A 17725-nucleotide genomic window follows, 5' to 3' on the forward strand; every position below is an offset into this window, starting at 1 on the left:
GTCGAACGCATAGTAAAGTAGTAGTTGGTGTTAAGCGTACCATAATCCTACCATCCAGCGTTTTTCGTTTAAACCTCAGAGAAACAAGCTTTTTTTTTTCTCCTTTTCTTTTTCAATTCGTGCGCTCTTTCATCCCAAAAAATACAAAGGCAGAATGTCCTCGACAAAATATAAGGCCATGCCATACAAAAATACAACTGTTGGGATTTAGTTCCAAGCTATACATTACTACAAAAAAATGGCTCCCATTAACACCTCGAAAAAAAAATAGGGAAGATAAGGGAAGCAGTACAAAAGCAAGGTAAATTGCCAGCTAGAAAGCACTCCAATTATCCGAACTTCTTTTTGGCGTTTGATTCTCTGATGAGACCCTAAATGGGCCAGAGGAGCCGAAAGGGTCTGTGTCATCAAAAGTAGATGCACCACTGTGGCTGAAGTCTTTGGTGCTGCTCATAGAATCAAACCTTGTAAGCCTGTCACCACCGTATCCGAAATCTTTGCTGCTGCTCATGGAATCAAACCTTGTAAACCTCTCCCGTGGCGAAAATCCACCGTCATGCATGCTAAAGGAATCAAACCTTGTGGAGTTGTCAAAGAAGTGATCCCCCGCCTCACTGTACCTCGGAGAATTGCCAAACTTGGACGTTGGAGTGCCAGGAACAGAATCTTCAAACATAAATGGGCTCTTTGTCGGAAAGATGCTTTCTGCATGTGAGGATCCTGTTCTTACGGGCTTTACATCAAAGTCACTAGATCCAAAGTTATCTTTGTGCTTCTCATTATCCGAGTACTGCAGGAATCATGGGCAGGGAATTAAACATCATGCATTATAACAAGATACCATATGCAACAAAAGTGGTTTGACAGCAAATATGTGAACAAGCAGTCTGCCATGAAAGTAGCATCTTATACAGTTGGAATGCAGAAACCTAGCAGCATAAAGCTTTGGAATAAGACAGTCAAGAATCAAATACATTTCAAGTCTTGGATTGTCCAATGATAAAAGAAGCGTGTTCTCGCTTCTAATGGAATAGATCAATAGCATTGAAACTGTTTTACATGTCGACCAAAACACTTTTTTTTCAGTCAAAAGCATGTATTAAATAGTTAGTTTTCCTTGAACTCAAACCCTTTCCCTCAGTGGAATCTTGATCTTAATCAGCCCAGAAGTCAGGTCAACACAAAAACATAAACAAATTCTGAATAAGTAGGGATGAATCCTTTGATGCATTATACAGCAAGGCAGGTTCTTCTATCCATCCCCCAACTGTAGATAAGCATCCTAATGTATTATTGAACAGTTTGAATGTAGATGCGTGTGGACTCTAAGGGTGCAAACTTTAGGCTTTCCAATGTGCCATATATTGGAGGGCAGCATATGTTATGTGGACAAATGACATCTGTCAAGTGCAAGTATAGATTGAGGTATGAGATCCATCTAAGCACTGAATGTTAAGAGATTATAAAATTACATTGTGGTGAAGCCTATGTTGTTGGAAATGTCCCAAGTATTTCCATTTGATATGGCAGAAACAGTTTTCCATTGGGTGTGGCCGTTGCATGCCTTACAGAGAAATTTTAAGTTATTGCATAAATTCAAGGAAAATCTTGATAAAATAAAAAAATCCTAGGGAGCTTATAAACAACACACATCTTTTCACCTTTTGTATAGGAAAATGCCCAAACACATCTCCATGTGCTAAAGGAGGTTTTGGCTCACCTTGGTAGTGGTAGTATTAAATCCCCACACTGAGTCCATATCATCATTATTGTCGAAGGCACCCCATGTCGTCGATTCATCAAAACTTCTGTCACCATATATGAGTGAACACAGTGAGCACTAGAGAAAGAGATGAAACTGCAAATTAGGTGAAACAAAGGCATAAATCAACGCCTATACCTATGTGTTTCTGCATCTGCTTCGGAACCTTTTCCATAATGAACATCTGAAAATTCTTGAGATGGACTCTCAAATTGAGTCCTTCCAGCCAGACTATCCCGAGGGCTTCTGGCCAATTCATCTTCACTGTGGGAATACGCAGATTCACTCTCAAAGGCAGGTTCAGGGCTCAAAGAATTGCCTGGCTTTCCATTAGCATATAAATCATGGGGTGAACTATCACCACCATACGATTTTTCTATGTGAACAGATGCAGATTTTGGTCTTGGAGAGACAGAAGTATTTTTTGCATCAAGAGTGAGATCATTAACAAAACCTGAAAGTTCAAAAGGTATACCCACATTGATAAATAATTCTTTTTAATAACTATGCCAAATTACTCAATTTCTTAAAATGATACGCAGAGCTGATGGCATTAACTGGAGACAGAAAAAGTAAGCAACTACTACCTTTTTTAAAAAAAAAAGATAGGAAGCAGGGGGCATACCTTCATCTTCAAACTTATCCCACTCTTCATCCCAAAGAGCTGCTCCTTCTTGAATTCCAGGTTCCCAACCTTCAAAATTAATCATGCAAAATGACCATATATGATTTGCAGTTTATCACAAAAGTATTGCCCTTAAGTATCAAAATTAATCATGCAAAATGACCATATATGATTTGCAGTTTATCACAAAAGTATTGCCCTTAAGTACAGGAGCAATGGCAATAAACTGTGGCTACTCCTACCAAACCCCCAAGAGAGAGAGAGAGAGAGAGAGAGAGAGAGAACGTGGGTTATAGAAACAACAAAGTAGCCTATTTCAGAAATTGGATAGCAACGCGGGACATTAGCTTCCTCAACATATTCGGCAAACATTGCCTGCACAAAGTATTGACTACTTTTTTTATTTGTCTCGGAGGCCCACCATGCATATCAATCGGAGCTAGTTGCGTCAAAACCCTCAAAAACCCAGAGAATTTACCCATTGAACCGGCAAAGGAGAAACAATAAGAGGTTTCTATATAAAAGGTCATTCAGGTGTACATTTCTGATCAAATACTAATATGGGGGATGAAATCCTCACACACTTCATGGAGAAATACAGAAATCCATATATATATACACATGTATGCAAAAAAAATGATACAATCTTCCTCTCCCCAAAACTCCACCCAGGATATGGTGACTGATCATTAAAACCCACTTTAAGTAATATTATCTGTTTTAAAGTCTTCAAAGTTAAACAATAATGGAAGTTGTGGAACCCTGTATCCTATTCAATGCTTTTATTTGGAAAAATAATTAACTTAAAATAAAACCCGCGTGCTACAACAGGTTTCAAGAATTTGGATCACTATGGTTACATAAAAAGGAATCATATATCTCGGCACAGCAGCAAAGTGTTCTAAATGTAAATAGCAAGACATTGAAAAAGGCATGGAATTGTATTTTTAAAGAAGCCGCATGGATGAGTCTAAATAAACGGTTAACATGGGACTAAAAATACCAATTGGAAGCTCAATTAATGCAGTCGACTTAATATCCAATCCATGTTTCTTGCAACGTTCAGTTAGAGCCTTCAGCAGCTCCTCAAGATCTGATTGAATACGGTCAGCTCGCACCTATATAAGTAGCAAATGCAATGATGTTGGACAAGATTAAGGTGCCGTTTGGATAGTGAGTTGAGATGAAAGTTGAATAAAATATTATTAGAATATTATTTTTTAATATTATTATTGTTTTAGGATTTGAAAAAGTTGAATTGTTTATTATCTTTTGTGTGAGAATTTGAGAAAGTTGTAATGATGAGATGAAATGAAACACTTCTTGTATACAAATGGGTAAAAGGAGTCTCCATTGACTCTTCATAGAAATTTGGGTAGGCGTACCTGAAGGATACCATCTGCACTGCCTCCATGTTCCATGTTAACAATTGCTTGATGCAACTCCACCTTCCTCTCCTAATAGTAAATCAAGTAAAATTCAAAATCATGCGAAAAACTTCCTTAGAGATAAAACTCTAATAAAAATCCATGTTTAAAGGACTCGGAGGTACAAATTCTTGATCAGGGAATGAATGTCGCCAATGGGCTGCAGCTCAAGATAAAATTAGTATGTTTAGCAGTGTTATCCATGAATGTTATTACTTGTAATCCCCCCCCCCCCCCCAAAAAAAAAAAAAAAAACGAAAAATCCTTTTCTTTCTACTAAGCCCTAAGCAAAAATGAAAGAGAATCATCTCAATAAAATGAGCATAATAAGGGGAAAAAGAAACTGACAAATTAAGCATAGATGATAAGATACAAGTTGAGTTCCACCTTAGCAAGAAATTAACGTCTCAACTACCAATTAGAGAGAGAGAGAGGAAGTAACCAGAGGGAGATGAAAAGGCCAGTCAGGGAAAACACCACAACCACCATTGATGTAGGAGCAACTATGGCTCTAATTGAGCAATGAGACAAAAACACATTGCTGTACTATCTCATATGTTCATAACTATGCTTTATTGGGCTCAGTTGGATCACTCATAAAAAATAAGTACAATCGATAACAAAACTCATTGGCTGTTCAATAAGCCCATGGTCACACCGTCTCATAAGCAACTCCAGGCCCTCATTATATAAAAGTGAAGATTACCCATATACCTGAATATCACGAAATCTAGCCTCTTCAATGGTTAACTTAGATGCTATCTCTGCCACTTGCTTGTACTTCTCTTCATATTTCGAACCCAGAGACTCTGCCTGCAATAAACATTGTTGACATAAATACAATAAGAATCTAATTCTTGTCAGATAACTGCAGCATAATTCTTTACATCTTAAAGGGTACCTCACGCTTATCAGCAGATGCCCTTTCTGTGATCTCATTTAGTTTATTATCACATCTGCTTTTATATAGAACCTGATACCAGAGAATAAACATGAACAAAGACAACTAAGAGAATGAAAAAGAAGAAACACAAGTGGCAAATGGTTCACCAATAGCTTCAAGGTTGCATCATTTAAGGGTATACGTAACTGTGGTAACTATACAAGGTCAAATTACATGAACATATTAAGGCTCCCAATAATGTCATGACAAAGTGGTTATTTCATGATTGAATTCCAACAGTAATTTCAGCAATTTGTTTCAATTATTTTAACTTTTTTCATCATTCCCGCTGAATTTGGAATAAAGATCCAAGTTGGTACAGAGTCCTGTCACTGCAACTTGGTTGAGTATTTTTGTAAACTTCTTTATTTAACTTAACCTACATTGACGTTCTAGCATCACCAACCATTCCACACATAAAGTAAAGCATCACGCCTTTCCGATTCCCTGCAGGCCTAGCCTGAACCAGTTCTTGACCACAATTATATAGAAAGGAAACAACGGTTGAAAAAAACTAGAAGCAAACGAATAAGACAAAAATAACTCACAAGTTCTTGCATTTTGGTGCGGTAGAACTCGAGCTTCTCTTTAGAATCCAATATCACGTTTTGTGTTTCTTCAACCTACCATAAATAAAGAAAGTATTTTCGTACCCCTAAGAAAGTTCACGAATACTGAAAAGTAGACTAAAAACACTAAAAGCTCTAAAAAACATACGATATAATAAATCGCTATTGAAGTTAAAAAGTTGCAGAAGTCACAGACTATAAGTAACATCTTGATCTAAACCATCCAGTAAGAAAGCAAAAGAAGAGGGATGATTATAGGAAAAAAATAACTACAATCTTAAAACAATCTTTTTGACAAATATCTTTTTCAAGAAGGGGAACATGGGAGAAAATTGAGTGCACTTTCTGAGTTAATTTGATTTTAAAAAGTGGTTATACTGAAATCCTAAAGTAATTGCTTACATACACCTGCTTCCATTGTAATGTGTCGAAGGCCTTGTGGGATGAGGTTTTTGTTAGGCTTGGCATTGCTGGCAAATCTTTTGGCTTGTTGGAGAGGTATTCAAGGCAATCGACAAATTGCAGCTGTTTGGAAGATGGTACCTCTATGCCTTATGTGGTGTATTTTGACTGAGAGAAATGGGCGTTGTTTTGACAATAGAGAATGTTTGTTGGGAGGGACTAGAGATTTTTTCTTTCATACATTGTTGTTTTGGGCTTCGATTATTGTGTTGGATGGGACTAGTCTTAATGCCTTTATTGCAGTTTTTCCAGCTTTAGTTTTGTAATGAGGTGTTTTCTCTTGTATAGTTCCTGTGTAATTATGTGGATTAATAAATTTTCTTACTTATAAAAAAAATAAAAAATACACATGCTTCCACATCATTTTTTCTTACAATGAGAATGTACCATTGCCATATTTTTTTGGTTTATTAAGCTAAAAGTGTTTTCTTGTACACATCTCATTGTACTTGGATTGCGCCATTCGCGCTTATAATGAAAATCTTATTACTTGTCAAAAAAACAAAAAGTGGTGTCTATTTTCTTGCGTTTTTCTTAAGAACTATTCCTATAAGGCATGCATAATTTTTCACCACACCCATTCATAATTCAAATACTTCTATGGTAAGGCAACCAAAAGGACAGAAAATATGCCTTTTTCCCAGCAGTTGTTGCCTCTGGAGGCTTTGAGTTCATTGAATTTGGTCCTCTGGTATCAAGTTGGTTTACAAAGGAATCCTCCAATGCAGGCACTCCAGATTTCTGCTGATTGGATTGCAATACACCATCAGCCTGGGGGGCACTTACCTGCATTGGAGGCCTCAAACCAGTTGCAGGTGCAATCGGCCGGGCACCTTGCATCCCTTGCTGCTGTCCAAAACCTAAGTATAGAACCAAATGCTTCATCAAGAAAAATCTGTATGGCACGAGAGAAGAAATTAAGAATATTTAAAGCAGTTCTAATTAATACCAGGACTGGGGCCCCAAGCTGCGTTCCCATAAGGGACTTTGGATTGACCTGTCATAGACAGCAGTGTCTCGTCAAACATGACATTAGGTGGCAGCGCAGCTGGCAGAGGGCGACCTTCCCTGTATCTTTCCATCATATAGAGAGCAAAGCAAAATTCCCTCAAAGACAGCATGCTATCATTATCCTGGTCGGATAAGTCCCACACCTGCTTTAAGACCTCTGAAAAAGGCAACAAAGACATTATTGAGCATATGTAATCCTAGACTACAACCAAGTCCTCAGTAAGCTTGTCCAAGAAGAAGAATTCAGAAGAAGTACAGGAGTAAACATCAGTTCCATTACAAGAACACAAAGTCCAGTAAAGAAGAATTCATCTAATATAATCATTAGTACATTCTAGTGGCACCTTCATTCTAAGGCATGACAGATGTCTTAGCAAAAAGATGAAATTTTTGGCCATTCCTAAATTTCCCTTCATAACATACATAAAACTTCATAATGCAAATCAATAGCCAAGCAATTTAAATGGAACTGCAGGATTTAAATGCCAAAAGATAGTAGCAAAAGTGAATTTCATTTACCAAATATGTGAAAATAGAGACAACAGGCTTGTTTGGATTAACGATTTTCCTGAAAAATTTTGTAGTCTTTGAATACATTTTTAGAGATGAGTTTGTGGGGTTTTGGGAAAGTCGATGGGCCATAGAAATTTTGGATTGAGAAAATTGGAGTTTAAAAAAACTGTGGTCCATTTAAATGATGTTTGGAGAGAGAGATTTTGGTGGGATATTTCTATTTGTGAAAATTGATTTGGGTTTTAGGTTTCTATATCTTTAAATCATGAAAAGAAATGCAAATGACTAGATGAAAATTATTTTTGAGAGATGATAAAATGTTTTTGGTATGTAAAAGATGTTTGGATAGAAGGGGAAATTAAAAAAAAAAAAAAACTGATATTTTTCTGAGAAATTAAGAATATTTTAAAGTAGTAACCCCGGTACTTTTTAATAAAATGGGGCACCTTTAGTTACAAGAAAAATCATTTGTTCCCAATCAATTTGTAAGGGATTGGTAACCAAAAAAATATTTGTTGAACAATGATCCAAATAATTTTTTGGGGACAAGCCACATATAACTCCGTAGTTTCAATTCGCCTAAACTATGCACTACACTTGAGGTAGCATGGAGAAAAGGCCACATTCTGCTATGTAAAGAGATAACGATCGCAGCAAAAAAAAAAAAAAAAAAGATCAATCAATGAAGAATACCCTTATTAGTACTGAAACACAGCATAAGTACTGAAAGTCTGAAACACAATATAATTCCACTATTATTTTATCCCTTTGGATCCTCTATTTCCTTTCTTTTTTTAATGCTCTATTTCTAACGATAATACTTTAATTAACTATTTATCAAAAAGCACATGATCAGGAGCGTTGGGTGAAAAACTATATGGTGCAACAAGTCGTGTTTTATAGTGTGCACTTGTGTATCAGTAAAGCTTTAATAATGATAGGGTGCTGTGTTTTTTAGAACAGAATTTAAGGATTTTAGAGAATTTAGATCTAACTATTGGAGTGTGGAAGAATGTTCTGAGACCTTTGTTTTTTTTATCATGATCCTACTTTTTTCAACTTTCTAGAGGCAGTCATGTTTAAATAGGTATACATCTTATGCACTGGGGTTTTGCCCACAACTTCTCCTAAAACTAAGAAAGTATTGGGTGCAACACAGAATACTGGTGGCGTCACAATCCATAACGGCAATATTTAGGAAATAAACATGAGAAACAGTTTCAGAATCAGCCAACTTAGTAATAGACAACAACACAAGGAGATATCAGCCAAACTTCCATATTGAAGGATCCTTACCTCTTGGTAATCTCCAACTCAAAAATAGATTCCGTGCCTCCTCACCAGTGATTTTCCCATCCCTGTCAATGTCTACGTCCAAAAAAACTTTTGTATATTTCTGAACGTCAGATGGTTTCATCTTTGGCCAATGAAGGTGCATATTGTCAGAAGTAGGATTTCCAAGTCCAACCGAAATCCCAGATGACGTGATTGAGGAAGAACCTGGAGCTGAGACTGTCATCGTTGAACCCAAATGTCGAGGTACAGCAACAGGTTGCACTGAGAATGCACTTTGCAATGAATCGAGTGAGCTCTGCTTACCCAAAGGTTGAGGTACAGCAGAAACAGGAGTGATGGCAGAAGAGGCAGTAGCAAACCCATTTCCTGAAACAACTAACGCTTTAGAGGCATTAGCTGTTGGCTGGGAGGTCATAGAAACTGGAGATTGCGGCTGTGAAGCCTGCAGGGGCGTTGATGGACCAATACCTCTGGGCCCATTAGGAACTGAACCAGCCTGTCCACTGAGCCAATCATTTGAGATATTTGAGTTTGGGACATTGGGACCTAACATATTACCTCCCCTAGCGAGGTCTGGACTAGCAGTACCCTGTGATGGGTGGGAAGCAGTAACAGAAGGTAATGGCATAACTTGAGGTGGTCTCATGGACTGATTTTGCTGAGAAGGAAAATAATGCTGGTTCATACTAGGATTTGGCACTCCTTGTGCTCTAAAGCCAAGATTTTGAGAGGATGTTGGTGCAACTGCACCCATCCGTGGGGCAGATGCAGCACCCATTGAATTCAATTGAGGCACAGATGTGGCTGCAAGATTGATTTGCGGCGGAGGAATTTTAGCCGCAGCCGGACCATATAGTGCTGCGTTCACAATATCTTGGGTTAATTCCCGTTTACTCTGTGCCACAGTTACAAGTTTGAGAGCATTAAAAAATTCTACACGACCAAGGAAACCAGTTTTGCTCTGATCAGCATGCATCCATATCTGCAAGTCATCTCGAACATTTTAATTAACGTACATCCCTAGCATTTTGATCAACATGCAAGTCATGTTCAACAAGGTCTTAAAATTCCTCAAGAAAGAAAGATAAACAGATAAATTTACTTTTTGAAGATATCACTGACAAGAAAAAAGACTAAAAGATAAAAAACACAAAACAAACAACATCTGGGATATGCCTCGTGCTTAGCACCAAATGCTCAATGCAACTATGATCATCCCAAGATAAAAATAACCGCTTCATAAGAATCACTAGTAGAAGTCTTCCCTCGTGTCAGTCAATCCAATATTCACCGAAAAAGGCAAACATTAACATACTAATTTATTTCTTTCGTTTTTTTAATGAGTATACATTAAGGGCATCCTTATACGGGTTATCCCCCAAACATACATTTATTGGCATAAGTAAACCAGATCGTAGTAGATAGAGAACTTACAGCAAACTATTGCATTCTATAAGATTGATCCCAATGCCTTTTAGTCAAGCTAACAAAAAGAGACCGCTAAAACTTTAAAGTTCATTGACGACTCATGAGAGAGCATCCGTCAGGCAACCAACAAATCTCACTATGATAGACCGCAATTATTCAAAATAATTATCAGAAACCGCAGCTTTGACCAAATTAGGAAACATGTATTTATACATATATATATATAGACTTATCAAAATACATATATATACACACACATAATCGACCAAGAGGTAGCTCCAACGTAAACTCCATCCATCATTCATTCACATTCGAGGCACAAATAACTAAATTATCCATACAAATTCATCATGAAATGGAAATTGGGGGTTAAAAAAAGTGAGCAACCTGAGCAAGAACTTGTTTGGCCAGATTGGATCCCTGAAAGAAAGCAACAGCTTCAGCTCCACTGATCCTACCATCGCCGTCCAAATCCGCTCTCCTAAAGTACGCCTCGAACTGATCCAAGTTGGACCCTTGATTTTGCCCCGCCATCTCCTTTTATATTTTACGAAGATTTTCCAAACGTTTTTTTTCCAATTGAGATTCCCGCAGATCAAGAATTCTAAATTCGATCAAGAAATCAGAAAACTAGAAAGAAAATGCGAAACCAAAAGGTGAAAAATAAAAATCGAAATAGTGGTAGTGGACGAAGGAGTGTACGGAGGAGCTGGAATTTGGTTTCGTCGGACCGCTTCTTGGTTGAATATGATGGTAAGGTCGAGGGGAGACGAGCGCTAGTTTAACGTGAATTTGGAGGTTGGAGCTAGGAAAATGAAATAGTGATGGATAGCTCTGCCTTCTCTTTCTTGCAAACACGCATGTGTAAGCGTATTATGACTCTTGTCCTGCTTCCAGTTCCTTCGATTCAACTTAATAATTATAACAAATCAAAATATTTTTCTGTTTTAATTACAATGATAGGAAATGATTTAGTAACACTTTCATTTCATCTTATCTCATTTTTTCTTATCATTATAATATTTTATAAATTTTCACTTAAAATAAAATAAACAATTTAACTTTTTCAAATTCCAAAACAAAAATAATACTAAAAATATATATTCTAACAATATTTTATTCAATTTTTAACTTTTATCTCAACTTATTTTATCTCATATCTGAAAACAAACGAAGCCACTCTTAGACCCAATATTTTCACTTCTTCGCGCCCAACCCTTTCACTCTCTCCCTCCGCGCCCAAGCTCTTCCCTCTGTGCCCAAAAGCCACCATCAACGGTGACGGTCCAAGACGGGTCTCTCTCTCTCTCTCTCTCTCTCTCTCTCTCTCTCTCTCTCTCTCTCTCTCTCTCTCTCTCTCTCTCTCGCGTTGAGCCCAGGCCAACATTTGTTCTGCTCGATGTCACACCTCCTGCAGTGTGGCCGCTATTCAACGGCGCCGTCTTAGGTGAGGATCCCTCTCCTTCGCCTTTTTATTTGTCCCTCTTTATCTTGGGTTTTGGCAATCAGGAGCTATGCCTCCATGTAAGTCTCAAAATATTCGAAACCTAGTTACTACTCTTGTTAGATGAATGCAATATGTTCAAATAGTGGGATTGAGAAATTCATTGCTACTTTTTTTAAGCAAACATATTATAGATATATTTAACAGTTATATGATACAATAGTCAATATGGTGGAAAGTCTCAACATTCAACTCAAACCAACAAACACAATACAAGGAATAAAGAGAGAGAGAGAGAGAGAGAGAGAGAGAGAGAAATTTGGGTTCAGTGACTTGACATCCACGAAGCCGCTTAAAGTGATTTTGATACAATCCGATAAATAGATTGTAATATTATGACTGAAAGTCGCAGTAAAGAGATTTGTGATGCATTTCACTGGTCTGGACTGGTTGCAAGAGACTTCCACTACCTCTTTCCTACAATCCTTAGTTAGAAAAAGCGAAAACATAGGTAGATAACAAACATGAGATGCGTCGAATCATTGAAGGATAACAATTAGGGATTGTGACGGCGAATGGAGGCCACGCCACTCTAAGAGAATCGAGGTCGATTGGATCTAAAGAATCCAATGTCTCTAGCACCAGAAATATCGTGCGTGGCGGCAATAGTCACTCAGTGCGGCGGCGTGTGAATCTTACGAAAGCTTTGATTCGCGCATGTGACGCATGCGCTATTTTGTTCGACATTCTAGTTCGGCCGTTTGAAGGATCGGTGGCTAAGGAGTCATGCGATGGGGAGCATGGTGGTCGCTGGGCTCCGAAAAGCAATAGGCTAGCGCTTCTTCTTACTATGGACATAAAACAAAATAAAAATCATAAAGAAACGAGCTGCACAGTTTGATAGGATGAGTGAGGGAGGAGCCAAAGCTCCACCCCCCCCCCCCCAAAATCGAGCGGAGAAGATGGTGATCTTTGGGTGGGTTTTCGTTGAGAGCAAAATGACTAGAGATAAAAAGAACAAACAAAAAGGGCCAAGAGATGAAGTGCATTGCTACTTATTTTTTTCCATATAAGTAATGTCCTTCATCTTTTAGTTTCAATATGAGTTAACTATTTTATTTTGGCAACCTTTTTTTAGCTTTATCTGCTGATGTTGTTTAGAATGATCGAACCCCGTTGACCCACCCCCGTTTTCTAGATGCAGGGGGTGGGTGGCCCTGCCCTGACCTGACCTGCTTTTCCCTTAGCTCGCCCCCGCATCACGTATAAATATATACGCATATTATATACGAAAAACCCCACCATGTATCAAAACAACGTTGTTTTGGGATAGATAAAATAGTGTCGTTTTGATAAGTTTTAACTTAAAATCCCCCCATATATCAAAATGACACTGAACCCCCCCGAATCCCCACCCTTAAACTTCTCTTTTATCTCTCTCTCATCTCTATGATTTTTGAAACCCTAGGCGCTCTCTCTCCCGCCCTGTCTATCGTACATCATCCATCTCCATCTTCATTCCACGCATAATTTGTCACCAAAGGTATGTTTCCATGCACGCTGTTGTATACTTTTATGTTTTTTTTTTTAAGTTATGGAGGATGAAATTAAATTGAAGAGTTGGATGATAGAATTGTGAATTGTGTGCTGTGGAGTGTGGACATTGTGCATGTGTGTTGATTGTTGTGTAAACAAAATTGTGCACGTGAAATTGTCATTTTAGGATTTCGGATTAAAACTCTAAATTAGTTTAGAGGTTTCGATATGAAACCCCGATCTATTTTAGGGTTTCGATATCGAAAATCCAATCTATTTTGGGATTTCAACATGAAACCCCGCTCTGTTTTAAGGTTTTGATTTTGGAACCCAAAACTGTTTTGGGTTATTTGTGCATGGTTTTAATTGTTGTTATGATCTTTGCTTCATTTCAAATTTTTGTGAGTTTTGGGGAATAAATAACCAGTCAGATTTTAGTACTAGTTTTCCTGCACCTACCCCAACACCTAACCTTACAATTGTCACTAACCCTACGAACCCTACATCCACACCTGCCACTAACCCTACATGGCCTACCCTTACTGCTGCCCCCATAAAGCAAAAAACCGGCTTCAATAGTTTGGACTCACTTCACCAAACTAGAGAGTGGTGACCTCAATAACCCCAAGCTAAGTGTAACTATTGTAGTAAAGTGTATGGATGCCACTATAGAAGACATGATACATTCAGATTAAATGTCCACTTAGAGCAGCAATGCAATAATAGTCAAATATTAAAATCTTTACAATATAATAGTCAATCTAGACTAAAGATTAGACTTTAAAAAAATGGCGGATGAGAATAATGGGAGTGCAACGTTAAATAGGTATATTGAGTATAATCTGGATAAGTGTATGAGACTCCTAACTTGTATGGTCATCATAGATGAACTACCGTTTCAGTTTGTGGAGAGGAAAAGATTCCAAGTATATTATAAGCACTTACAATTTAGGTTTAACCTTCACTCTCGCCACACGGTGGCAAAATATATAAAAATAAATATTACAGAATAGAGAAATACTTGTTAAGGGGCCAATTGGTGGGTTAAAGAGTTTGCCTCACCACTGATACATGAACATCCATCCAAAATTATAATTATATGTCTTTGACTGTGCATTTTATTGATTGTGATTGGAAATTGAACAAAAAAATTTTAAAATTTTGTCAAATTTTCGATCACAAGGGTGAGACGGTTGGAAACGACTTGGAGGCCGCAATAAATGAGTGGAGGTTGGTACGGGTTGTGATAGTTATAGTTAACAGTACCTCGTCTAATGATGTTACATTGGAGCATCTTTAGACCTATCTTAGAGAAGCAAATAAGGCAATATTGGGTGGTGAGTATTTGTATGTGAGATGTGCTGTACACATTCTAAATTAAATTATCAGTGATGATTTGAAAGATCTTGATGACTCGGTTGCATGAGCTAGAACTGCTGTGAGATTTGTGAGATTTTCACCTGTGATATTAGATAAATTCAAAGTTGTTGTGAGGGTTGCGGGTATAACATCCAATATGTTCCTACAAGATGGAACTCAACCTTCTTTATGTTGGAGGCAGCTCAATAATATAAGTCGACCTTTGCATTACTGGGTGATTAAGACATTTAATATGTCAGATATTTTGATGACCATGAGGGATTAGACAAGCCTACTGATGATGATTGGGAGGCTATTGCTACTTTTGTAGACTTTTTGAAGCTTTTCTACCAGTTCACAATGAGGCTATTCGATTCTTTGTAACTTATATCCAATAATTTATGTCAACAAATATGTAATGTAAAAGAAGAATTAGATGAGATGTGTGCAATTGATCATATTAGAATGCAGGAAATGTCATTGATGATGAGAGTTAAATATGACAAACAAATATTATAGATATTTAAGTAGGGTGAATATTTGTTATATGTGACTGTTGCTATTGAACTCTCAGCACAAGATTGATAGCATAGTATATGACTTGGGATTGGCACACAAGAACGCATGGGCGGAGCATATTGCGGCAAGGAAACTGTTGCTAGATTGTTTGATGAGTTTACCATGTTCAATGGTAGTAATATTCCAGCACCTACATCTACCCCCCTCGCCCGAGGCGGTCTCCTCTAGAAGCTGGAGTTGGGAAAAGGTGTAGGTTAAAGTGGGGTGAGAGATTGGAGCAGAACTCCCTAGTTCGTCATCCTATAGAGGTTCAACCGAATGTAGATAGATACTTGGCAGCGAATTTTCACCCATTTACATGAGGATTTGATATATTATCTTGGTGGAAGACTAATGCCTTGAAGTATACCGTCGTTTGAGAGATAACATGCAATATTTTGACTATCTTTATTAGCACCGTAGCCTCAGAGTTGGTCTTTAGCACCAGATGACACATATTAGATCAATTCCAGAGTTTATTATCTGCTACCACTGTGGAGGCATTGATTTGCACGCAAAATTTGATTAATGAGACATTCCTTCATGTTCCAAATGTTACTGATTTTGAGGAAGCCGAGGAGGATGAGGGTGGTGATCAATTTGAATCTGGTAATCGTAGATTTCATTTTGTTATTTTACTTTATTTATATTCATTTAAATGATATTAATTTCAAATTTAATTGTTGTAACGATATACAAGACGACGTCTACCTTCGTTGCAATATGACTTCATGTCTATTGGACCCATTATTGCCATTTGCCCATTGGTTTGTACAATTTGTCCCTTAATTATTTTTTGTGTTTATATAATTTTTGATAATTTTAAATGTTTTTCTTGTATTTTTCTTTAGTTTTTTATAGTCTTACTATCATATGCCCAATCGTAATCCCAATGACCCAATGATCTCATTCTTATTGTCATCTTCATCCCAATCTCGTCTTGTTTAGTACTTTTAATGTTTGTAATTTTTTAATTTTTAATATATATTTTAATTTTATTTGTTGTTTGTAATTCTGATTTGTTTTCCTATTAATGTTTCAGGTTTTATGATCTCATAGTATCGCAGCACATCTCACTGACTTTTTCACCACCATGGTCATCCCAAATTCCAATGTCATATTGTCAAAGTCAATTCTCCGATTAAAATGATATTCTTGTGTTAATTCAGTTAATTGTAATCTTACTACAATTTGTCCCTTACTAGTTTATCGTGTTGTTATCTTTTATTTAAATTATGTGACAACTTGTAATATTTTTTAGATGAATTTGTAATAGTTTTATCTTAATTCACTTAAATGTAATGTTGCTACAATTTGTCCCTTAACAGCTGATTGTGTTATCATATTTTATTTAGATTACGTGACAATTTATATTATTTTTTAGATGGGTGTCCATCCTCGCACCTTGGCATTTGGATGGGGTACCCTGACCCCTGTGTGCGGGGGAAAAAAACTCCGCCCCTCACCGATGTTGGGGCGGGGGGCAAGAGGGGGCCACCTTGCCCCATAAGGTGCGGGTAACACCCCTAAAACCAACTTGACTAGTCCAATAAATAAATAAGGAATACGAAAACAAAAACAAAACTTAGGCTTGGTTTGGATAACAAAGTCTTGCTAAGTCATCCAATCTCATCTCATCTCATTTCAATATTCAAATATCACAAACACAAACAATTTTCAATTTCAAATTTTTAACTTTTTCATCTAATCATTATCTAATTATTACAACTTTTCCAGTTTTGAAACAAACTATAAATAACAATTTAACTTTTTCAAATTTTAAAATAAAAATTATATTATAATGATATTTTAATTTTATAATATTTTTCTTAAATTTGTTATCTCTCATTTCTCAAAATCTCGTAAAACATATTAATTCAATCATTTCACTAGTATTTACAAATCATTTAATTACTATTTATATATAATCTCATCTCATTTTACTATTCAAACGAGACCTTAGAATAGAGAATTCAGTTGCATTATAACATTACAAGTGCATTGTGCTCAATGTGGAAAAAGATTAGAAAGATATTTTCGATGCATAAGTGAGAAGTGCTATAAATATAAAATAGTGTTATAAAAATAAATTTATAAAGTAACATGACTTCACGTGATTCATTAGATTTATTTTATAATAAAAATAATTTATAATCTAGCTAATGCATCAAATTACACCACTTCGTGGATTTAGGATGTGTTTGGATGTTAAAGTGAGTTGAGTTGAGATGATAAAATATTGTTAGAATATTATTTTTTAATATTATTATTATTTTGAGATTTGAAAAAGTTGAATTGTTTATTATATTTTGTATTGGAATTTGAAAAAGTTGTAATGATGAGTTAAAATGAATTGAGATGAATTTGGCAACCAAACTCACCCTTAGTTTAATCTAACTCCTTTATTGCTAAACTATTTTTTGGTACGTTTGGGTAGTGAGAAGTGTTGAGAATGTTTATGAATAGTAGTGAAAAAGTAATGAAAAAGTAATAATAAAATATTAAATAGTAGTAAAAATTAGGTAAAAAGTAATAAATAATAAAAAAATAAAGAATAGTAATGAGAGTAAGGTACTCTCACTTGCCAAACATACCCTAAGTAAGATCGTAATTGTGAAAAAAAAAAGTGGAATCGTAATTAATACGTGCAACCGTCACAAACCGTTGGATTGCGAGGTTAAGCACTGCTTCGATTCTTCGAAAGCAAGTTACCGCCTTGATCAAATCCCACAAAATCCAAGTTCCCGCCAAAACTCCCCCAACTTTCCGATTGGTCTTATAAACCCCACCGA

The 17725-nt window shown here is 36.6% G+C and overlaps 1 protein-coding gene across 3 annotated transcripts; it reads right to left on the bottom strand.

The window, feature by feature from the left end:
* Nucleotides 1–155: 155 nt before the first annotated feature.
* Nucleotides 156–10906, bottom strand: LOC109011482 (epidermal growth factor receptor substrate 15-like 1). Of its 3 annotated transcripts, XM_018992720.2 has the most exons (14): nt 10739–10906; nt 10424–10640; nt 8609–9590; nt 6738–6956; nt 6422–6648; nt 5306–5380; nt 4716–4787; nt 4529–4627; nt 3773–3844; nt 3391–3505; nt 2388–2456; nt 1901–2216; nt 1721–1808; nt 156–790 (listed from the first exon to the last, which is right to left on the bottom strand). In XM_018992720.2, the coding sequence occupies exons 2-14, from the start codon at nt 10568–10570 to the stop codon at nt 314–316; spliced, it is 2958 nt and encodes a 985-aa protein (XP_018848265.1). In that variant the 5' UTR covers nt 10571–10640; nt 10739–10906; the 3' UTR covers nt 156–313. The 3 variants fall into 3 exon arrangements, with proteins under 3 accessions (XP_018848265.1, XP_018848266.1, XP_018848264.1); XM_018992721.2 differs by having other exon boundaries at nt 1721–1805; nt 10424–10906; XM_018992719.2 differs by having other exon boundaries at nt 10424–10906.
* Between the last annotated feature and the right edge of the window lie 6819 nt (nt 10907–17725).

The sequence above is a fragment of the Juglans regia genome, chromosome 11 (assembly GCF_001411555.2).
Source record: "Juglans regia cultivar Chandler chromosome 11, Walnut 2.0, whole genome shotgun sequence".
Lineage (NCBI taxonomy): Eukaryota > Viridiplantae > Streptophyta > Magnoliopsida > Fagales > Juglandaceae > Juglans > Juglans regia.

Excerpts from the sequence above, each read along its gene's own strand:
- LOC109011482 (XM_018992720.2), bottom strand. The coding sequence starts at position 10,570 with ATGGCGGGGCAAAATCAAGGGTCCAACTTGGATCAGTTCGAGGCGTAC. Across the intron at positions 6,957-8,608 it reads GAGTTGGAGATTACCAAGAG|AGGTCTTAAAGCAGGTGTGG; the intron begins GTAAGGATCCTT and ends TGCCTTTTTCAG. Across the intron at positions 791-1,720 it reads TTAATACTACCACTACCAAG|TACTCGGATAATGAGAAGCA; the intron begins GTGAGCCAAAAC and ends TGATTCCTGCAG.